Here is a 23,969-nt window from a genome sequence, read left to right as displayed (position 1 = left end):
ATTACTCTCAAACCACAATTTTGCAAAATGAGTTGTTCACTAAACAAAATAATATAAGTGTCATATTTCGCTCGTAATGCAAGAGAACTCTATTTTCTCTGTAAGGAAAGATAAACAGACCTCTTTAAAAAACACCTCAATTTATAAGGGAGTTGTCGTTCATTTGAATATTCATGATATGCAGCATCGCAATGTCTTCCTCGGACGCAACAGCTGATTGGTTGAAAGTGACGTATTGACTGATTTTACGTCACTAACAACCAATCAGACCTTAGGTCCGTGATGTAATATTAGAAGACATTGCAGTGGTGCGTATCATGAGTTTGAAAAATCTTCTTTTCAAGTTCGAAAATGAAACATATTTTTTGCATGTTCATTATTAATACTCTCCTTTGGACATCGATGTCAGCGAAGGGAATGTTTGACGGCGTTGACGGCGGTTTCTTTACGTGCGACGAAATAAGAAATATAACTCTCTTGCTCAATACTCATGTCGAGTCTCCAATAACACAGAATCGGATAGAAAGTTTAGATATTCTACAACCTGTAGCAATCCTGGTGAAATCATTATTGGATACTCCATGCGTGATGGTTTGGATTTATTCGCCTTTACAAGCACGTTCGATTCGCCAACAAATACATAACTATAAACAATTTCTAACTACGGAAATGCAGAGTTTGACTTCACCAGAAAGGAGTTATCTCGTTGAATTTCTACACGACTTTTCATTGATGGTTGGCAGAGAGATACAGACGCTTCTGGTCATCGAACGGTTTTACTATGCACACGCTTACACTGAATTGCCGCCTTTGTTAAAAGAAATAGATGGTGTCCCAAATACGAGTGTTGTGTTCTGGTGCGTAACCTCTAAATATTTCTGTCAGCAAAGTCATCAGGAGTCTTTTGGTTGGATGCCAAGGAATCGGTTCATTACTTCTGAAAGTCTGGGCAAACGAGTAGACCGTTATGCTCAGAAAGCTTTATACGATTTGATGATGAACTCCGATTATGATCGATATAAAGACTATGGTTCTCTTGATGAATACAGGACTAGAAGTAACAAACTTGTTTTGCGGTTTTGGATCCGTGAAAGTTTTTATAATTCCGGTCCGCTGTATAATCATTTCGTGCGTATTTTCAGCTCATTCTCCAATATTCAAGTGGAGAGATTGATTGGTCGCGACTATTTATATTTTCTTTATTCTAATAGAAGTGGTAAAAGTCGTTTTGTTTGGAAAGCTGAATTCTTGGACATGTATCTACACCCTGAACCCGATGTTCTAAACATCAACATCACTGAGCATCTTACAGGTTCTCAAATCGCCGACAGTGGTTTTGTTTCTCGTCAGCTGCTTAACCTTCATGTTTTTGACTCCATTAGTGAGTCACCAAGACTTCGAACTGATGGGTCTTTTATCATTTCTTACGAAGATTTGTCAAACCCTATGTTCGTTCGTATGTTCATCGCTAGAATCAAAGAAATGATGAGTTGAACAGATTTTTTTTTTTCGATGAAGTAACTTTAGAATTATATCTTTTTGTTTGAAACCGTTTCCGGTCACAAATCACTTTAAGGGCTCTTTAGGTAGCCTGGGAATTGAAGCTCAAAATTAAAAAAAAATTATCTAAAATTACAGAGCTTGATGCAAGTCTTTATGTGAACCCTTGTTGACAGATTGTCTGAACTTTGGTAACCCAGACATGATCATGCATACTACATGTATAACCAACTTGCCATAAATACTCTTTAAAAAGCTCTAAAAACTTCCAAGACTACTAAAAAAACCATCAACCTCGTGTATTTAATATTCCAGCCAACAGCCATCATGTTTATAACGAATCCATGTTTTCATTTTCATTTGTTTTCCTTTTTCCTTTTTTTCTATGAGTTACCTGCAAAAAGTGCTTACTTTTGATGGGTAATTAACCTTTTTGTTTGGAACAAAAATAATGGCTGTTTTTCTATGAAAATTGAGGTGGAAAATTGGTCAAAAAGGACTGTTTGTTTTCAAGATTCTGAGACAAAATAATCTTTTAGATAAGTTTTCCGAGAATTTATTTTAAGTTCGGTAAAAGATATACCATCTACTGCAAAAGTTTTTTCAAAATGTTGTTTCTTTGCCGAAAATAAGCTCTTCAAAGTTGAAATACTCTTCTTCTTCTTCGCGAAAGTCTTAATTTTATACTTCATCTAATTGTTGGACCTACCTTAAGAAATTTATAGTGTCCTATAAATTAACCTGTGTTCGTTCGTTACCAACTTTTCTCAGGATTGGCTCATAGGAATTTTTTGATTTTTTGCACAAAGGTGCAAAATGGTAATGCCCAAAATGTGACGGAGCCAGATTTTCGAAAGAAAAAAAATTCCTAGCCAGTAGAGCCGGAAATGTCCCGAAAAAAACGGTTTTTTTGAGATTTTTTCGAGATTTTCTCATTAATTTTTTGCGATTTTTTGCACATAGATGCACATGAGTACTGCCGAAAAGGTGTCAAAAACCGTTTACCAAATTTTTTTCCGTGCTCGTCCTTTTGGACTCGGAAAATTAATAACAAAAAAAATCACTCGTGCAATTATTCTCGAATTGTACAAGTTATCATGTGATTACATATACAAATCAGCAACTCGCGTGTCTTGCCTGTCCCAATAACAGAAAGTAGAAATTAAAGTGGAGACTTACGAGTTCAGATTTTGCCGTCGTCAGCATTCTCAGCAAGCCCAATTGGCTTAGCAAAAATAAGCATAATTATTGCTAAAGTTGGAAGCAATCTGAGAGCCCGGTTCGCGTCCCTCGCACATACTATCCGATTATTTTTCTTAGCATAGAAAAGATATCCTTCAAAAAGTCTTTTCTTCTAGATACACGCTTTTTTTATATAAGAATGGTGTAAATCCATTTTGTCATGGATATTCTTAACTTTTTTGGGAAAATCATCCTAAAATATTCTTACAGCATTCTTAGGTTATAATCCTAATTCAGACTAGATTTAACATTTAGTACATACGTCTCAAGCATAAGATGGCATTTTTGTGAAAGGAGTGAGCCTTACTTGGGGGTAATTGACAATTTATAAATGAAAATGCTCTAAAAATGGCATTCTCAGCTTGAGTAGTGAACTTCCATGATGGTGATATTCTTAGCATATTCTTAATTTTTTAGCCATTTTCATCATGGACATTCTTATAAAGTGTATTCTTATAAAAAAGCGTGTATACTAAAGTATTTAACTTCTTTCAAAAGGTTTATTTCTTTTGGTAAAACCTCTTCTTTCTTTTTTAGTTGCCCTTCCAAGCTATCCAATGCTCTTTCAAAGATGTTACCCCGAAAGGTTTGAATATTTTTTGTATACATTAACCCTCTAACTGCCAATACCGGGTATATCGGACATGGGCTGTATAGGACTGTAATGCCCAGTTTGAGTTAGAAATCGTTACTTTTGGTCTAATTCGTAGGAATTCGATTGTTCGGAATTTAAAAGTGAGTCTTTCCAGCGGGAGTTTAAGCCAAAAGGTCAAAAAAAATGAAAAATTTGACAAAAATCCACTTTTTTGAGATTTTGACCGTTTTGACCATATTTGGTCCAAAAACCTCTAAATTTACTTAATTCTGTCACCAGTGCAGTTAGCACGTTTGACGGTTTGATTCTTATTGCTGAAATTCTTTCATTTTCCTAGCAGAATTTATAGTAAAAATTGCATTTCGCGGTAGATACAATTCTTGCATATCAAAGGGTTAAAATAAATTATTTTTGTTTATTATTGATGCATTACATGCTTTTCTTTGAGAACGTTTTTTAAGAACATCAATTTTGGCAAGAACCTAAGAACAAATTAAGAACTATGTACATAAGCTTCAGGTCTTAGAAAGCTTTAGGGCAATGCTGATTTCAAGCTACGTTGAAACCAATGAGAACTTGTCAAAGATATCTAAACTTGAATATTCATGACCCCGTCCACGATGGGCCATGGCCCCTCGCTTTTCTGTCGAATTTTTTTTTTGTTAAGTCAAAAACATTGAAAACTATTATGTTGTTCTTTTTTCATCTTATGGTATTTCGAAGATGCAAAAAGTGAAAAGTTTTCTTCATCCCAGTCTGAGCCGAATTTTACTGGTTCTTTTGGCAAGAGTTACTTCTCTTTATTTTCAGAAGGTAATGAATGGACGTTGGAGGACGGAGATGTTCTTTGGGATAAAGCCTGCGAGAAACTATTACAATGTCAGGTAAACATAAATTTCTCATTTCATAGTGGGCAGAGGTCCTCCCTTGAAAATGGCACCCCTATCCTTTAGCTCTATCCCGAAGCACTAACTCTTACAGTATATTGGGCCATTCCATTTTATGTCAATACATAGGGGTGGACGAACTTTTCCAGGGGGTATTTTGATTAAAATTTCCAGGGGGCATTTGGAAAATTTCCAGGGGTTCCTGTAATATTGAGACTATTTTCCGGGGTGTTAGACAAGTAAGCATCGTCCTCCAGATATTTGATTTTCCAGGGGTCAAGTCGAAGTTACAAAATTTTCCAGGGTATAAAAAAAATTTATGACCAATTTCCAGAGGGCTAAATGATAAGATGAGTTTTTCCAGGGGGTTAATACCAAATTTTACTTCGTCCACCCTACCACCAGAACCATGGGAAAAAATTTCCAGGGGATGGTGGAAGAAATTTTTCCAGGAGCTTTTTCAGATTTTACCATTTTTCCAGGGGGTATAGACACATTTTCAGAGAAAAAAATTTACCCTAAAAAGGTTCGTCCACACCCCTGTATGGTTTTATTTTGGAATGGCCCATTCTAAAGGTTATTTTCTATTGCTATCGAGCGTAAAATTATTGACTTTTATTTTTCGTTAATGACCATAGTATATCCTGTTTCTATAGGTCATTTCGAAATCGAAATTAATCATGGGTAATGAAGACGGATTGTGCCTCCATAACGGCTTCCCATTGGTTGGACGCAAAAGCATTCAAAATTTCAGACCAACAGAAAGTCTTTATCAAAAGAGCGCGGTTTTCCTAATTACCTATGATTCCTTTCGACTGTGAAATGGCGTATTAAGTTCATTGTGACAATAATTGATTGTTATATGTATCGATCTTGGTCACAGATTTATAAAGCCCGAAGGGCTGGATGACGTGCTTTAAGCCATCGTAGGCAAAAAAAGTGAATAGTGCAAGAATTTTTTTTTCTGTTGTTTTCGAAAATTGGTTGCGAAGCTTCTGATTGGTCAAGCACTGAAATTCCTTGTAATGTCACGTGACCTAGGTAGGATTTCCTAACTAGCCTCGGCACACTTTTCAGCAAAAGCACGACATGCGACATCTGTGGTCTTGGTACAAACAATGAGCTTTTTACAAATCCTGGAGGCAATTTATTAATCCCTTTCAAAATCGTTTGATCCTAGTGGTACCCTAATACTAGAACTACTCAAAAGCCCTGTAATGCATCGATAGCACTAGATCTACTTTTTCTTGTGATGTAGCGCTGTTGAACGTTTAGCATAGTTTCAGTACATAGACTCAAATATCAAAGATGGCGGATATACTTTAGTCCAAAGTTTATAAAGGTCAGCAGAGAAAATTAAAACAAGAAGGACAGCTCTCTTTTATTATTCGCTGTTTTCTTTATAGGCATTAAGTGTGGGTCCTTCCGATTATATACCTAACCGCATCGCTTACGTAGTGAGCATCTTTGACACGACCGGTAATATCAATGTTAACATCAGTCATGAGCTTGTTTACGCTGGAATAGCAAGCGGTTCACTAGAGTTATTCGCTGTTTTCTTTATAGGCATTAAGTGTGGGTCCTTCCGATTATATACCTAACCGCATCGCTTACGTAGTGAGCATCTTTGACACGACCGGTAATATCAATGTTAACATCAGTCATGAGCTTGTTTACGCTGGAATAGCAAGCGGTTCACTAGAGTGCTTACAGGTAAGAATCTTCTACACAGTTTTTTCAAAATTTTTGAAATCTCCGATAAGTTTTTGAATTTTTGAAAGTTTTAAAAAACTTCTAAAAACTAGTGTTCTTAAATTATTGTTATTTTCGCTATTTTTTGAGTATTTTAGAGTCCGCAAAGACTTAAAATGTTCTTAACTTGTTCTTGATAAAAATTCTTTTATATGTTTTAGACGATCTTCCCAAAAGCCGATACCACCAAAGATAGAAAAGACAAAGTCTATAAGGTTAGATGATAGAGGTTCTTAGACTTTGATAGGCTATTCCTCTGGTACATTCTTCTGTAGATTTTATTGTGGCTTCTTGCTTGTGCATGTTTACAAATTCTCTCCTTCATCAATCGAACCTTATTACTACCAAAAAGTTCGTTGACAGAGAAAGAATTTTAAAGGGATAAATAGATGGTTTTAGATCTTTTGTCTGTACCATAGTTCTGAGTAAAACTTTCAAATCTTTTTATCTCAACAACATTAGTAACTTATGGTGATAAAGTGCTCTATACCAAAGTAGAGATAGCTAAATTCAAAATTTTCGTCTCTGTGAAAGGCGTGAATCAGCCTGTTATGTTTTTAATTTTTTAAAGAAAAATAGATTTTAAATTTTAGATTTTTTTTGTTTAATTATTTTCTAATGCCGAGTTATCACATTTGAAATCCTTGAAAATGGGTTCTTCAACGGTTTTTACGTCGAAATTCTATTGTTTCCGTTCCAAGAGCCAAACACTTGTTAATAGTCAAAGACAAAAAGATCTGCTCAGAACTGTGGAACGAATATACAGGCAAAATATCACAAACCATCTGACTATCCCTTTAAATGACCACTAAATTGAAACTGTCAGCACACTGTCTCCTCTTCGGTATCTACGGTTGACGCTCTCTAATTCGATGTTCTACTTGTTGATACACTCCCTATTCGATAATATTGAAAGTCGCCGTCAACAAGAAACTCGCATAAACAATGCTCTACTCTTCGATACATTCCCTTATTCGATTAAGTCTATTTTCCCTCGGAAATCGAATTGGAGAGAATCAACTTTTCTTTCTCTTTTGTTTTCAATCAATCAGAATGGAAGTGACGAAATTCCAGACCTCTGTGTTGATATCTATTTGGCTCAGGTGAGGAACTGATTTAAAAAATTGTTCATTTCTGATGTACCATCAGGTACCATCGATATTGCGTTACATAAGGAGCGATGGCCAAAATAAAATAATGGTTTTTTTTCCGGAAATCGGCTGGGTAAACTTTTTTTACGAGTCACCTGGCCGCAAAAAAAAATTATTTTACGATGTTGAAAAAAAATAATTCTCTTTCGAATATTTCAGACAAGAAACGTTTTCTCAAGAAAGCACAACAAAAGTTTTGTAGCAGGGTAAATACTATACAGCAAAGACACCGATTGTTCTTACGAAGCAAAACACACACAAGTTTTGTGTTTCCGCTTGAAATGAAAAAATCAAGACTATAAAAAAAAGTCTAAAAATGTAAAAAATATTTTGCGGCCGGCCGCATTTCCGGAAACAAGACAATTTTTCTTTTTGGCCTCAAGGCGTCAACGCCTGAAACCAAGGGTTCCCGGTTCGAATCCCCGCTCCTTCCAATGTTCCGTTCAGTTCATATTATAGCCTAGCCGGCTGGCGGTGAGCCCCGTGAAATCAATTGAAAGACTGTCTAAAAGTGCTAGATCACTGGGCTATCTACGTTAAATATCGACTCTTTGTATCTATATCATTACAGCGCGACGGCTCCATCTTTGAAAGAACGCTCTTAAAATAAGGGTGGCTTTTTTCTAACTCATCTTTGAGTTACTGTATAGGGAAAACCCGGTACAGTACTTTGGAATGAAATAGATGTTTTTAGTGTTTTGTTAACTTCTGCCATTTTTTCAAGCAAACATTCGATTTTCGTTGGGGATCGCCTCTACAGATTTGAAAAAAATATGAGAAGCCTCTAATTTCGTCACCCCTTAAAATTTTCGTCACTTTTCCCCGATAAGGTAGATCAAATCGCAATTCATGGTTTTTATTGAAACGCATGCGTAATAGAGTTGGCTTTTCACACGATTTTTCCTTCAACATCATGGTGTGTTATTTTAGCCGACAAAATCTTGTCCTTGAGATACTCGTCCAGTCCCATTTGAATTTATGAACTTGCCTAAGACTTTAATGTTGTTGTTTTTTTTCGTTTAGCATGGTGACTTAAAGATTTCATTGTCCAAAGAAATCACTCACATATTGGCAAAAGTTCAAAAGTAAGCTAATTCTAATTCCTTGTTACCAAGAGTCCACATGAGTATGATTTAAATTTCCCCAATTAAATAGGCATTTTCTTAAATTATTTTGAGTGCAACTATGATGGCCGAAAAAGTTTTTCAAGAGGGAATTTAATTCAGCGGATGGCTTGAAAATTAAATTCGGAGAGAATTTACTTTGGCGGATGAAGAATGTTTTTGGCCAATAAACGCTATTAAAAGAAAAACACATCTGCAGGGTACTGACCTATAGTCGGGTAGTAGTATCTAATTTTGAATCTCAAAAAAGTTAGTATCTGGTACAACATTTGAGGTGGGGGCTGTCTATATCACGCTGTTTATATTAAGGTAAATCCTAGACTGGAGTCGTTTATAATGCGTGAAATACTAATAATACCAATACTAATAATAATAATACGGGGTTTAGTTTGTATAAACGACTGGAAGAATCCGGTGTTCCAGCCTTAAAGATACAGGGGCTAGCTACGCAGAAACTTGCGTAGCTAGAAAACAATTTATCAAGCAACAACAAACTCTCAAAACAAAATCAACTCAAATGAAAAAACTTTCAATACACAAATCCACACATATAGGAAAAAATTATAATTGCAATATTGACACTTTTCTTTTGTTTGGAGTTAGTGCACAAAGGTTTCTAGACGACTAAAATTGTTCCATTCATTAATTTTTGCTTTATTTCTACTATGTATAAATTAGTCGTCTAGCTTGCTAGACTAGGTAAATCCTAACTTTCTTTAGAAATTACCGAGAAAAATTTATTTGATGAAAATGTCTTTGTTTTGTTTTTTGTTTTTTTCTGATTTTGAAAAATCGAATTGCCGCAGTGCAGAAAACTTTTCAGATTTTAAGCTCTCCCGCATTTTGGGAGGTGAAATTGACTGATAGGTATTACAAGGCGTTTTTCCTGAGTGATGCAGTCATATAGAAATGGTCTAAAGACTGGTTGCTTCAGTTCCATCCAGACAAGTGCCATGTACTTACTATCGGAAAGTTTACAAACATTAAACATGCACATCCATATACTCTAAATGGAAATCAACTGGAACATGTTTTCATAGAGAAAGATCTTGGTGTTGTTATTGATGCAGAGTTGAGTTTCGAGGAACATATCTCTAAGCAAGTCAACAAGGCCAATTCGATGCTTGGAGTTATTAACCGTGGCTTCCAAAACCTTAGCCCGCAGATTTTTCTTACTTTGTACTGTACTTTCGTTCGACCGCATCTTGAATATGCACAATCAGTCTGGTCCCCGAAACTAAGGAAACACGTCAACCTATTGGAAGGAGTGCAGAGACGTGCGACAAGGCTTGTCAAACTTTACAAAAATCTCTCTTATGAGGATAGACTACGAAGCTTACAATTACCAACACTAGAGTTTCGTAGAACTTTTTGTGATATGGTGCAGGTCTATAAGCATCTTCACTTCTACGATAAAGCTACGATTCCAAAGAAAACTACCCATCGACCACGTCCGAATCGACAACACAAAGATGAACTCCAGCTGAACTTTGCAAGTGATGGATTCCGCGGCCCGCAAACAAAGTCGTTCTACTACAGAACCATCCCTACGTGGAATAAATTGCCGTCTGAGGTGGTAGCTGCTGTTTCCATAAAAGGCTTCAAAGAAAAGTTGAAAGAAGCATGGAAAAGCCATCCAAAGAAATTCGTTACACGAAACTTGTAAATTGAGATCGGTTTAGAGGCCCACTGAGTGCCTACAACCTGTAATATTCATTTTTTAATAATTTCTTTAAAAAGGGGATGGGTCCCTTTTTTCCTCAAAAAAAAGTTAGTACCAGGTACTAACAATGGGTTTCCGGTACCTAAGACAGATTTTCCTAAAAATCAGGGTTACTACCCTGTGGGTGGCAGTACCACCTGTCTGGTTTTAAGGCATGAAATAGCACACATTCGGGGAATAAATACAAAAAAGTTTAAATTCGGCGGATAGCGAGGAAAATTGAATTTGGCTAAATCCGCCAAATTTTTCTTTCCAAATTTCTTCCCTTAAGGTATTATTCAAAGCTCTGTATTTTGAACTTTGTTTTTTCTTTCATCAGTGATTTCGAGTACCTGACTGAGAACGATTCAATACAGTCACTTTGTAAATTACTGGCTTTGAATCACCATGAACCTTCGAACGAGGAGCTTTTGGCTGCCCTTGAAATACCATTGCGAAAGGATGACAGGTAAAGTTTCAAAAGTTGTTTGATCAAAGTAAGATGCTTGATCTAATTATTGTTGGTTCCCTTGGAAATTACTGTATCGATGGCGTTTTTTCATCGGCGACGTCAATTTTGATAACGTAGGTAAAATTTCAAAAATTCAGTTACTTGACGCAGTGTTCCCGGGCAAAAGCGGCAAAAAACCTTGTATAAATTCCCTAAAAACTATTTTTTTTTTGACTGATTTGATGAGATTATTACCATAATCGCAAGATGTTTGATCTAATAATTGTTGGTTCCCTTGGAAATTACTGTATCGATAGTATTTTCATCGGGCGTGGACTCAATCGACGTCAATTTTGATAACGTTTGACTAAACGTAGTCCCTGTAATAAAACTGCTTCTGGAAGGTAGTATGTATACTATCGTTGGGATTAGCATTGAATCGGGAGTATCAAAGGTTAGCTGGCTGTTTACATTGTGAACAAAGGATATTATCACAATATGATATTTAAAACAAATGGGTTTTAACACGGCTCTTACGTTGAAATTCTCTTGTTTTCTTTTTAAAAATCAAAACTTGATATCTCGACTTGTTGAGGTTTTGTTTTGGACCATATAAAGATTCCACATCCCAAATATATCAAGAGGTTTTGCTTTGGACAATAGAAGGAGTCGACATCCCAAATATCTAAAACCCTCTGTGTCTAACCATAGATTTATAAAGCCCGAAGGGCTAGATGTAAAGCTTTTGCCGTGGTTAGGTAGAAAATGCTACCTAAATCACGTGACATTACAATAGAATTTCAGCGATTGACCAATCAGAAGCTTCGCGGGTTTTCGAAAACACTAGCAACATATTTTTTCCGATATTCACTTTTTTTTACCTGCGATGGCTTAAAGCCCGACATCTAGCCCTTCGGGCTTTATAAATCCTCTGTGTCTAACCCTTTCGATTTTCTCGTCAGGTGTGCGGAATGCATGTACCACAACAATGGAATACAGGTCGTCCTTAACTTACTTAAAGATTGCGATACGGTCGCGTTGAAGAAAGCTTCCATTCGTCTCCTAAAAGTGCTGGCTCGTGATGAGTGGTAAGGACTATCGTATTACTTCGAGTAAACGCCCGGGCGTTTATTAAATCTTTTGGATTTTAGGAGGGGCGTTTAAAAGAAAGGGGTCATTTATTCGAAGTAATACGGTAATAACATAACTTACATGTGACACGCTCCTACATTGAAGAAAGCTTCCATTCGTCTCCTGAAAGTGATGGCTCGTGATGAGTGATTAGGCATAATAATATACTTGAATGGGATAAATTTCTGCGGGGATTATATTTCGAGATTGACCTCGTCCGCAAATTTTAAGATTTTGCGGGGACTCAATTTCACCGATGACATTATTAAGAGACAATATTTTCACGATTTGGTGCCTTTTGTTCTAAATCATGGTTGAAATACGCATAATTAGCGCTTCTTTGACGCCAGTAAACATTTAAAAAGTAGTTTATTTGAAATTTTTTGAGGAGAATTGGATTTTCATCGAATAGTGAGTGTCGTTTATGAGTATTTTGTTGACTTTTAATATTATCAAATATTCAAGCATAACAAATAGTAGAACGTCGAATTATAGATCACCAACTGTATTTAGAATCTTCTTTTGCTTCAGGTACCAAGGAACAATGCTTGATTACGAAGCCATGAAACAATTAGTTGAGATGATGAAAACAAGCCAAGATTCTCAGGTTGGTGTTGATTGCCATTATTCTATTATTGACCGTTCTCGTATTTGGGTCAACTGAAGTCCCCATCACTCGAACACGCCCGGGTAACACAAATTTCAAAGGAAATTTCGAGTGATGGAGTAAGTTTTATAAGGCATTGTTAACTGAAGGGACGAGAAAGCTTGTTTGAGTTAAGAAGACATTCGAGTTATGGAGGTTCGCCGTTTTTTCGTCTGTGAGGATGCACCGCCCCTATATTTAATATTGTGTACTTAAGGCTCTTTCTTTCCATAGGGGTGATAACTTATCCGCCCAGGTAGGTTTAGTACGGATAAAAGCTCGTATTTTTATTAAAAGAAGTCTCACCTTTCACTTTTTTTTTTCAGATGACATGCTTATTGATTGATTTGATCGGATTGCTATGTCGCGAAAACAGCACGTAAGTGGGCGGTTCTTTATAACCAATGGCAGCAATTTGTATTTATCATTTTGCATTTACTTCGGTTCAAGCAAATTTAGACAATTCCAAATTTGAATTTCCTACTCACCTTTCTCACTTTTCTACCAGGTGCGCCACAAAAGAGTTTCTCCCTTTAAAACTGATGTTCTAGAAATCCAAAAGTTTTAAAAGAACCATTCTTATTTCATAGGAAAGAAGAAAGATTAACTTAAATTTTGATGGGTCATTTATTAAATTCGATTCATTAGATCAAAAGTTATGCTCAATTGAATAAAAAAGTTACTCTCAGAAAGAGCTCGAAAACGTTGAAAATCGACCTATTTTTGTGGCGCACCCGGTATTTTTACTCTACTTGTAATGCTTTTTCATCTTTCACTATCCCTTTCTTGATAATTTGTTAAGAAAAATATAATCAAAATATCAATTATTAAGTCAACTCTTTATAATCACACGACCAAATTATTCCCTAAAGGCGGTACCTTTAGCCCTGTTAATTTTCGTGCGCTTTTTAATTATTGTGCTGCTGAATGCTTTTAAATGTTATAAAATTGACTTTAGAATTAGCAAAAACTGGACGAATTCTTGCTATTCTTTGTTAGATTAACTTTTCGTCTAAGCTTGGTTTTGGTTTTATTTCGGTTTTCAGTGGATGTGCTCAATTCCGACAACAAGACGGACTTGAGTTGTTGTGTAAACTTGTCACAACAGAAAACACTGATTTCAATGTCTTGGATTCGTGTGGGAAAACTTTCTTGGAAGTATTGGATGATCACAGGTAACGATACGGTGTACAAAATTCTTCCTTCCGTCTCAGTACAATAGCGGGTTTATGTATTCGAGATAAATCGCGGGGGACGGAATAAAGCAAAGTTAACATGTCTCCAAAATCACCGTCCACTTTGCTCGACGACGTTAAAAACACCAAAATATCATCGTCTGTTTAGGTGAGCAAAGGCGATATAGGACCGTACATCAACTATAGACTTTGTTTTGTATCATTTCACTTTCCGTCGCCCTCGATATCCTCCGATACATAAACTCTGTAATGACAGGCTTTTCTATCTCAAAATGCAACAAAATTCTGCTAAATTCAAAGAAACCTGGTTAATTTTTTGCCTAAGGTCTATTTCCGTCGGAGACAACAAATTTTGCTTTGAACACTATGGTTTAATAGGGTGTTGTTTGTGTTAACTAGGCTTCGATAGCTTTCGTTAGACTTGCTGGGTTATCACGTACCCAAGCTGTGATTGGCTTTTCGGGTTTTTCTACTGGGTTATACAACCGGCCGATCACCCACACTGATCTTTTAAAGTCTGAAGGTCTAAAGAAGAATTGTCAATATTTCTAAAGCAAAAAGTGAGATCCTTATGATTTGTACCGCATTTATTTGGGACAACAGCCTTTAGTGTGTTAATTTGATAACCCATTTTTGACATGTTTTTGGAAAAAGTGAATTTCGACTTCAAAAGCTTCTAACTTGAGAACCACTGAAGCAATTTTAAAAAGCTATATGCCAAGGTTTAAATTTACGGTTCCTCTTGAGAATTAAAAAAGAAGATGGTAAAAATTTACATTATTTCGGACACAGTTAACCATCAAACCTTTATACTTTATTCTGGATCACCCGGTATCTCCCCGAAAAATCAATATACCTTAATGGGGAAAAGAATATCGGAGTTTTATTTAGTCGGGGTTATTTTTCGTCGGGGAAAAATTTCGTCACCTAGAGGCATTTTCGTCACTTTTCCCCAACCAAAATTTCAAATTCGTCACTTTCACCCGACTAAACTGTCCAAACGAAATGGTTTCCTTCACTAGCTCGAAAATAGATCTTGTAATTTGACGTTTAAAGCACTAATTTCGGTAAATAAAGGTGTAAAAAAATTAGATTTGAATTTTGGTTGCGGTATAAAATTTCGGGTAAATGTTTTGGTCAGGGATAAAAAAATCGGGTACAAGTTTTGGTCGGGTGATAAAATGTCGGGGAAATATATTTCGGGGAAAAAATTCGTCACCCCCTCAAAATTTTCGTCACTTTCCCCCGACATTTTTTTCCCCGATAAGGTATTCCTTTGAAGGTTCGACCAGAGGTCTGTTATAGATTGAATAAACTATGTTTAAAATTTCAGTCTAAAAAAATTTTGAGTTTTTAAAATTAAATTACATTTAAATTTTGGTATATTTTTTTTTACCTATCCGCTATTTTATGTGATCTTTCTTCCTTAGGAATTGTGAAAGAATTCGTAATTGTGGAGGTCTCCAAGACATTGTATTTGTTATCGGAAGACGTTTAACCGACGCTGTGAGTACCTTACAAATAACTGAGGTCGATAAATTTCAATAACCTTATATATATAGTCTAGAAGTATAAAACCTTCAACTACTCAAAATGGAAACAATAAAGACAAAAACCCACAAAACAAATACAACAAAAATCTAGAATGAACATTCACAGAAAATCAATCAGGTTGGAGTAGAAAAGGAAAATATGATGACATAGAAATCCGTCAGTGTAAAACTAGTGATCTGAAATGACTTTAAGGAAGAAAGTAACTCAATAGGAGTTAAGATGGAAAGAAGTAACTCAATATGAGTCAAAAAATATTTCAAAAAAAAACACATTATCTGTTCCTCAGTTTTCGACCTACACAGGATTTCGGCCATTTGTGAAAATATCCTCCTATATGATGGAAATAGGGTTGTGTAGGTAGGCCAAGCAGTGTTAGCTAGACTCATTTTACATTACTTACAACCAATCAGCTATTGGGTCCGTGATTTAATCTGACATTAGCTGATTGGTTGGGCATTGCAATGGTGCACACCATTAATTGGAAATATTTTTTTTCTTACAATAGTTTCATCTTGAAGTTAATCAATCCCTGTTGAACTTTTAGGACTACTTTACGGACTAACGCAGCCGTGATACAGAAGCAGATTCTTAGACTTAATAGACCTTTTCATAAATTACGTCACGAACATCACTTGCCTCGTTTTGAAATTATTGCCATGGTGACTACTTTCTTTCTATTCACAAAAAAATCATTCAATTTCTCAAGGGATATGATCACCATGGAAATTGTTTGGATACGTTCATGACGTAATTTATGAAAGGTCTATTAGACTTAATTTCCGCCATTATGGAAGGAAACGTTCGAATTTGAAGAGGCGATCGATCTCTTGCACAAAACGAATATTTTCTGCCTGATGTCTGAAGTTTCGTAACTTAACAAACTATAAAAAAATCTCTGTTGTTTGAATTCTATTGGTCAGACTCTTGTTGATTGATTTTTTTTGTCAGGTGCTGTTGACGTATTTGGAGATTCTACACTTGGTGACACAAGGGCTCGACAATGTTCCCAACCGTGAACATCTCTATCACATTCAAGCACACAAGGAACTGAGAAGGTTAGTATAGTAGGACTCCTAGCTGTTTGAATTTGAAGCAAGTATTTGGATTCAAGATGATGTTTGCTTATCTTGAGAGCTGAGAAGGTTAGTATTCTTGATATGTGTCAAAATGACGTCATATTTGCAAACGGAAGCACCCGAAAAAAGCCGGGTTTTTACAGATTTTGACTACAGTGTTTCTATTTTTAGTAACAGAGAGAGGTCAAATCCCAGCTTTTTTCGGGTGTTTCCGTTAGAAAGATGGCTTACGCATATCAAGAAAAGCAGGGCTCCTGATTGTCTGAATTTGAAGCAAGTCTTTAGATTCAAGATGCTGTTTGCTTATCTTGAGAGCTGAGAAGGTTAGTATTCTTGATATGTGTAAGTCAAAATGACGTCATATTTGCAAACGGAAGCACCCGATAAAAAGCCGATTTTCACAGATTTTGGCCAACGCTTTTCTCTATTTTTAGTAACAGAGGGGTCAAAATCGGATGTTTCCATTAGAAAAATAACTTACGCATATCAAGAATAGCAGGACTCCGAACTGTCTGAATTTGAAGCAAGTCTTTAGATTCAAGATGATGTTTGCTTATCTTGCTAAATAAATTTAGAATATTAAGTTGCTCTGTTGCACCATTTCAATGTCTAAGTGTTCGAAAATATTGGTATGTACTTTAAAATCGTGGAAATACGAAAGACATTTTATTATGAATCGAATAATCTAATTGTATTAATAATTGCAATTTTTCCGCTAGCTCAATCATCGATACAGACTTTGCTTTTAAACTGGCACTGGTTTTAATGTTTACTTCTAACTTTTGAAAAATTATTAATAATAAAATTAATAATAATTTGGTTGGTTAGAAGTGAAACACCGCAATTGTCCCCTGTGATGTCGGAAAAATCACAAGATATACATTACGTTACAATTAAAAGAAAATGCCGTTGTAGACTTGATTCGAGAAATTCAATAGACCTTTTCGGAGGTTTTGATTTGACTAAAAAAGCGATGCATTGTGGGGTTGTTTCGAGTGTATTACAATAGAATTTCCTCGAGGAATTCCTAAGAGATTTTTATTGTAATACACTCAAAACAATCCCACAATGCATCGCTTTTTTAGAAAAATCAAAACCTCCGATAAGGTCTATTGAATTTCTCGAATCAAGTCTACAACCGCATTTAGATAAGGTCTCTTTGCCACGATGCCACGCAATATAGTGTAAAGTTCCACCACATAGCAATGTCTCCTGTATTATATATCATTTAGGTAACTTTCCCAAACACTCTTATATTAATTATGGTTAAGGGGCCACTCACATATCAATTTTTCCCACGACTAACGTTAAAATGGGCCTAAGTCCAAGACCATGGTAAAAACAATGAAAAATAGACAACAAAAGTTAACAATATCTGGCTTAATTGTTAGAAAAATTGGAATAGACCTTTTCATAAATTACGTCACGAACAGCACTTGCCTCGTTTTGAACATTATTGCCATGGTGATCAACTACAATCGTATTTTATTAGAACCACTTTCTACTTGTAAAAAAATCATTTAATGTCTCAAGGGACAAAATAACCATGTTTGAAAACAAGGCAAGTGATGTTCGTGACGTAATTTATGAAAAGGCCTATCCAATCAACGATGTAAAAATAATAGATAACCAACTTCCTCTAGAAGGCACTTCTCCCAAGAGAACAACCATTGTTTTCCTATTGAAATGAGCACTCCTTTAAAAAGCTCTGTGTGCAGTGCGTGTTATGCTTTTAGCTAGATTTTGACACACTTTTTGACATCCACTGAATTGATAGAAAATTTTAATTGTTATTTACTGCAAATTTTGGAATTGTTTTCAAAAGATAAATGTACCAATCTTTAGACAAATTGACTACGGATCGGCCTGATACCACTTAATCTTCATCTGGATAAATAAACGCTCATAAAATGCTGTTATCTGAAAAATATATGTGTGATTTGAAGTGCGATATCTCACGAATGAAAAGTGCATGAAGGTTGCCTGATACAAAATAAACAGATGAATGTTTATAGAACAATAATATCTAATTAAAAAATTCCTTCTGTGAGGCTGCCTATAGGAAAATACACTTTTGCTAATCCAAATTTGGAAAAATATACATCACGTGATCGATTCTGTCCAATAGAAGGTTGCAAATGAAGCAAGTTTTTATTTAATTGCACTTTTTACGATGCAAAATGTCATTAATATTTTTACAACCTTAACACGGATGTTTTTTGAGAATCAAGGCAAGTTGGTTATCTATTATTTTTACATCGTTGATCCAATCATCCTCGAAAAGCGATGTTTTGATCGATTTTCTTAGCGCTAATGCCTCTGACTCCCCCCTCCCTTGCGTCAATTTGACGTTGTGAAACATCAATATATGAGCGGCCCCTAAGTATTTAGATATTGTATCTTTTTAGGATATCGCAGATGCCAGTTCGGTATTCGCCCAAAGTAAAGGAACTTTTCCAATACTTGATCGATTATATTGAACCTGAACCACTCGTCAGTATGGAACAACTGAAAAGAGACGCCCAAGAAATTGACCCAAGATTTTATTCCAAGAAAGAACAATCTGTTCCAAAGACAGAGAATTATCAAAGGTTAATGTTATTGTAAATGGAACCATTTTGCTTATAGATGTTTCCGGGCAAAAAGTGTATGCACGTCCAATCTGGAGAAAACGTCAGTCGGGAATCAAGATATCGCGATATTTTGTGTAACTTTCCAGTAGTAATGTTGAATTACAGAAAGATTCGAATAATGGGTACTTCCAGAAAATGTTCGTACATGGGGGTGGAGGATATAGTGTCCGGCCGGGAGGGGGGGTAGTGCTGTATGTTCGAAATTTGACAAAAGACTTGTTCAAATGATAAAAGAACCCAATTCTAATAAAGAAGGGATATAGTACACTTTTGCAGTATTCGTAAAACTTTGTGTTTTCTTTATTTTCTCAGAGGCGCACCGATGACTTTTTGGTCACAAGTGGCAACCACCATAACATTATCTATCAACCTACGAGGTGTTGAAGCTGAAGAAACTGTTGTTCAACCCTTTCACATCGTTTTCAAGTAAGTCTTTTGTCATAGATAAATGTATTTCATTAGAGAACATCGCATCAACATTCGTACTCTTTTGTGCTTTATTGTAGGGTGGGTGGAATAAGCAGGGGGTGGTACTCTGGGAGAACATACATGAAATATTAAGTGATTTTGGGGAGATTTTCCCCAAAACCTCTCTAGGAAATGAAAGTTTTGGCAGTTGGGGTTTTGGGGTCATTATAAAATACTATTGGGGTGATTATTTTTTGGAGACTTTGAGAGGCATAGAATAGAAAAGAGGCTCTATTTTCTTGGTTTCTCCTACGTGACCTTTCAATGATACGGTGCTGGTTGGAAGAGATTTCAACTTTTCTTTCAAATTCTTTTTACATAAAGGAACATTATTCTGTCTGCATCGATCATAGATATCTTATATAAATCACTAGATAGAACTTTTCCTATTTTTTCTATTTTGTTTTCTAGTTTTTGGCCCAGCGATAGCATATGGGCCTTTCATTAGCCCTTTGCTGTTACGCTAGGGTCTCCCCTGTGTTCGCGCATCACACAGGTTTTATGGTTTACAGGCTAAAAGCTTCCATATATTCAACATGAATGTATTAGTGTTTAAATTAATTATATAATATGTTATATTATACTACGGTGTTTGCAAATTGTATATTATACTACTGCATTATACGTTATTACGTTGTTCTATTATTATTCTGTTATTATGTTATGTTAAACATGAACCCGACTGGATGTATTTGACTGGAAATGATAACAAAAAGATAAGACAGGAATTCCAATTTAATTCCAGAGGAAGTTAATCAAAAGATGGCTGATGACTGCGTCCAATAAAACACAACAAACTTATGTTGAAGCTTGGTTTTCATTCATGCCAACATGACACAACTACTTGATTCATATTAAGATTTGCTCGAATATAAAAGCAAGCAATCAATATACAGCTACAGTTAGTACAACTTTTTTTACAAGAAAAACAAGACTAACAGACTAATCAATGAAATGTTTGGTGGTTGGTGACTGGAAATAAAATTTCCAACAAATCAATGGTGTTGAATCATGCTGGCCGATGATTATGATCTTCATGCAAGATTTAACTATGTCTTCATTTTCATTTGTTTTCCTATTTCAGGGTGTCTACGTGACCTTGAAAACCTTGAAAACCTTGAAAAAACTACCCATTGTTTACATTCAGACATTCATTGACGTTATTCAACATTGACATTGTGCCATGCCATGGAAACTTATTGGACTTTTATGTGATACAGTCTGATTATCATATCAGCTTTTTATTATCACAGATGTATGTATCCGTGTATGTATTGTATGTAAATACTTATTGATATACAGTTAAACAAAATTGATGTATGGCAAAAACAAAACAGAGCAAACGTTGGATTGGTCAGGTCACGCTATAAAAGTCAAGCTTTTGAAAGTTTCAAGTCATATCATATCCAATCAAACAGAATGGACAATCAAATTGAATTGCGAATTTTCTGAAAAAACTTTATAGATTTGATTGCACTTTTGGTATCATTGAAGGTCTAACGGTCAGTCAAGAACAAGTGCAAATTAGGATACCATCGGCAATCTCTCCTATTTAGGAGAGCTCTCCTAATTTGGAGATTTGGGGTATCCAAATTTGGATACTTTTGCCTTAAATCCTAAATATCTTTCCAACCAGGAATACCCTCCTGCTCTCTTCAGTATATAGTCTTCGTGTAGATGATAAAATTCTGCCCAAAAAGTTTCTTAAAAATCCCCTGGCGGAAAGGTGAGATATTGGCCATTTTACCTTATATGGAAATAGCCTTACCTTATATGGAAATAGCCTTACCTTATATGGAAGCGACATCAAGGCTAAACACACCAAAACTAAGGCTAGACATACCTTAAAAGGGAAGGCTATTTCCATATTAGGTAAAATAGCTAATATCTTAGTTTTCCGCCAGGGGATTTTTATGAAACTTTTTGTGCTAAGTATTTACTATCTATTCAACAACATATTCAAAGAAGAGGAGGAGGATATCTCTGGTTGGAAAGATATTTTGAATTTTTATTTTAGTTATCCAAATTAGCACATCACAATCTCCTAATTAAGAGACTTATCTCCTATTTAGGAGAGATTACCAATGGGTATCCTAATTTGCACTTGTTCTTGACTGACGGTAAAATGGAATACTTAAAAACGACCAAAGATATTTGAGATATGTGACCTTCAATGTAGTGATTCGTTCGATTACCGATAATTTTAAAGATTTTACTGATAACAGTCATTGTTTACCAATAGACCTTTTTTCAAAGAGGACGTGCTGTTGAATAATTAGGGTATGTAGTCCAGCCATAAAAACAATGATAGAGCCATGCATAATTACTGTATCATGCATATTGTAATAATTATGCATGGTTTTATCATTGTTTTTCTGCTGGACTACATAATTATTCAACAGGGTGGCCTCTTTGAAAAAATGTCTATACCTAGATTGGTTTAGGCCACAATCACAAATAACTTGTGTTCGTCATCTGTCCGACTGATAATTTCTGGAAAAATTCCTTTTCAAAATCTTAAGGAGATATTGAGGTCCTTTTCTGTTGGTGCATGGATCTAGGTGGGTGTCTTCTCCCTCGTATATTTTTTTCTTGAGAAGCTGTTCTTCAAATTAGTTTTCAAGAATGACTCTGCTCAAATTTTTTCATCTACGGCTCAAAATTTTGGTAATTTCTCATAAAAATGTTTATTTAAAAAAAGCGCCAGTTTATTATTTCATGAATCCGGGGGGGGGGAGTCAGGCAAATTGACCGACAGGTACCTTAAAGGAAGAAATTTTGGCGGAAAGAAAATTTGGCGGATTTGGCGGATTTGGCCAGAGTCCGCCAAATTAAGTTCCCGCCAAATTAAACTTTTTGAAAACATGATCTTTTTCAAGGTATTTTTGCATTTTTTTGCTGTTTTTACGCCATTTTAAAGATAAATTTTTCAAAAAACGCCAAATTAAATTCCCGCCAAATTTGGTTTTTTCGTCCATCCACCAATTTAAATCCCCTCTAAAAAACTTTTTCGGCCATCCGCCAAATTAAATTCCCGCCAAATTTCTTCCTTTAAGGTATGTGCGGCAGTTAAGGGTATGTTTTTCAAAACATCAGGAATGCACTGTAAGGGTGGACTTTTGATAAATGCACTGTTAGGGTGGAAATTTCAGCAAATCTGGGAAAAATTGCACATTTTTGCTCGAAAATCTAGATTTTTTTTTGCTCTATAAGAGTTTAAAATTTAAAAAAATGCACTGTAAGGGTATGAATTTCACCGATTTTTTTCTGCATTGTTAGGGTGTGATTCTAAAAGCCAATTTTTTCGCCACACATACCGTCAGTTGGTAAACCCACTGCCCCCTGCATGAATCCTATTAGAAGTTTTCCGACGCATTTTTTTGCTTCAAGTAACCGTTATAGTGCAATGGCAGCATTTATCTTTGATACGCATTTCGGTGGGATGCTAATGTGACTAACTATTTGTGGGAAATCTTTTGACTACCTTTCTTAATATACTATTAATTAGAATGCAATACTTTTTTTGTGAATTTTGTCCAAATTGTCAACATTGAAATTTCTCAGTAAATATGTGAGGTCATTGTCTAATAAATGTTGGCTATTTTCAACAATATAAAAAAGATTTAATGAAAAATCAAAGGATTGTTTATTATGGTGCGTTTTGTAACTTAAATTCAATTTTTATAACTTTTGAAGCGTAGTTTATGCAGATGTATATATATATGTAGTATTTTATTTTTTTGGATTGTCAGTTCTATGAGTTCCCTTGTTAAAGATCTACTATGAGATTTAAACTCCAAACATCCTCATACAAATAATTATCTCTTCAAAGGAAAAACATTATTTTAGTAGTTTATTTCCCTGTGTATACCAAACTAGCAAAAATAATTGAATCCCTTTTATAAGTGCCTAATCAATTAGTTCAAATTTTAAACCTCTTTTAAAATAGTACAAAAAGCGTCCAATATCAGATGCAGACATAAAGAAAATGTTCCTATTATTAATTTATACAGGCAGATAGAAAATTTACAAGCGTATTTCGCATAAGCGTAAACAACGTGGAATAAGAAGATAATCGCTGGGCCTTCACGCCGCTAAGGCGTCTTGTTTATATAACATATCTGTTGACATCGATTAATGGGATTCTTGATTTAATGTTGGGTATTTTGTCCTCCTCCCCCCTCCAATTATTATGTTGAAGTATTACATCACGCGCGGGGGGGACACAGTTTTGGCTCTCCAAGCTCAACATTGAACCAGGGTAACAAGGGAACTAATTTTTATCAAATTTTCATTTTCATTTCAAACTTAAAATGATATGGTTAAAGACTGAACTAATACGAAACAACGGGATGATAATGCTTTTTCTTCTGATACAATAGGACTTTCATGAACAGTGTGGAATACATCCTCGACTTGAAGTTGTATGCTGAAGTGGACGATAAGGTAAAGAATTATATTACGTTTCTATGTCAATATTGCTATGATTATTGATTCCCAGAGGAGTTCATAAGAAGGTTACTCTGTTTATAAAAGTAAAACTTGAAGACTCAAAGATTTAATCACTTTGGTAATACTGTAGTCCTTGCACTCTAAATAACTTATGAAAAGGTCTATTACATTACGTTTTTATGTCACTATAGTATTATAATTCTCCTCTATGCGAAAAATGCTCGGTGAAAGTTGAGAGCTGTTGGCGTTGTTAAAAAAGACACTTGTATGGCGTCCGTATATACGATAAAATTCAGCCAAGTAAAATAATAGTTTTATGTCATAAACAGAGAATGAAATTAATTATTGTTCATGGTATTACGGTCTCAACTAACCATGAAATTTATAAGAACATTGAAATGCTATGAAC

The 23,969-nt window shown here is 35.4% G+C and overlaps 1 protein-coding gene across 1 annotated transcript in view; it reads left to right on the top strand.

Moving 5' to 3' along the window:
• The window catches only part of LOC136814829 (putative ATP-dependent RNA helicase TDRD12), an 83,382-nt gene that overhangs the window by 40,676 nt on the left and 18,737 nt on the right, over window positions 1-23,969 (top strand). The window contains exons 24-39 of the mRNA XM_067071258.1: window positions 3,280-3,328; window positions 4,148-4,221; window positions 5,791-5,937; window positions 6,138-6,191; window positions 7,029-7,079; window positions 8,151-8,212; window positions 10,294-10,422; window positions 11,367-11,492; window positions 12,067-12,142; window positions 12,508-12,560; window positions 13,228-13,356; window positions 14,808-14,883; window positions 15,880-15,986; window positions 18,416-18,598; window positions 18,953-19,066; window positions 23,491-23,554. Coding sequence (XP_066927359.1) covers window positions 3,280-3,328; window positions 4,148-4,221; window positions 5,791-5,937; window positions 6,138-6,191; window positions 7,029-7,079; window positions 8,151-8,212; window positions 10,294-10,422; window positions 11,367-11,492; window positions 12,067-12,142; window positions 12,508-12,560; window positions 13,228-13,356; window positions 14,808-14,883; window positions 15,880-15,986; window positions 18,416-18,598; window positions 18,953-19,066; window positions 23,491-23,554 — 1,494 coding nt within the window. The remainder of the gene's footprint in view (window positions 1-3,279; window positions 3,329-4,147; window positions 4,222-5,790; window positions 5,938-6,137; window positions 6,192-7,028; window positions 7,080-8,150; window positions 8,213-10,293; window positions 10,423-11,366; window positions 11,493-12,066; window positions 12,143-12,507; window positions 12,561-13,227; window positions 13,357-14,807; window positions 14,884-15,879; window positions 15,987-18,415; window positions 18,599-18,952; window positions 19,067-23,490; window positions 23,555-23,969) is intronic.

The sequence above is a fragment of the Clytia hemisphaerica genome, unplaced genomic scaffold (genome assembly GCF_902728285.1).
Source record: "Clytia hemisphaerica strain Z4C2 unplaced genomic scaffold, Clytia hemisphaerica genome assembly, whole genome shotgun sequence".
NCBI classification, from domain to species: Eukaryota; Metazoa; Cnidaria; class Hydrozoa; order Leptothecata; family Clytiidae; genus Clytia; species Clytia hemisphaerica.
Note: the sequence above shows the minus strand (reverse complement) of the source record. Positions and strands in the feature narration are given on the sequence as shown.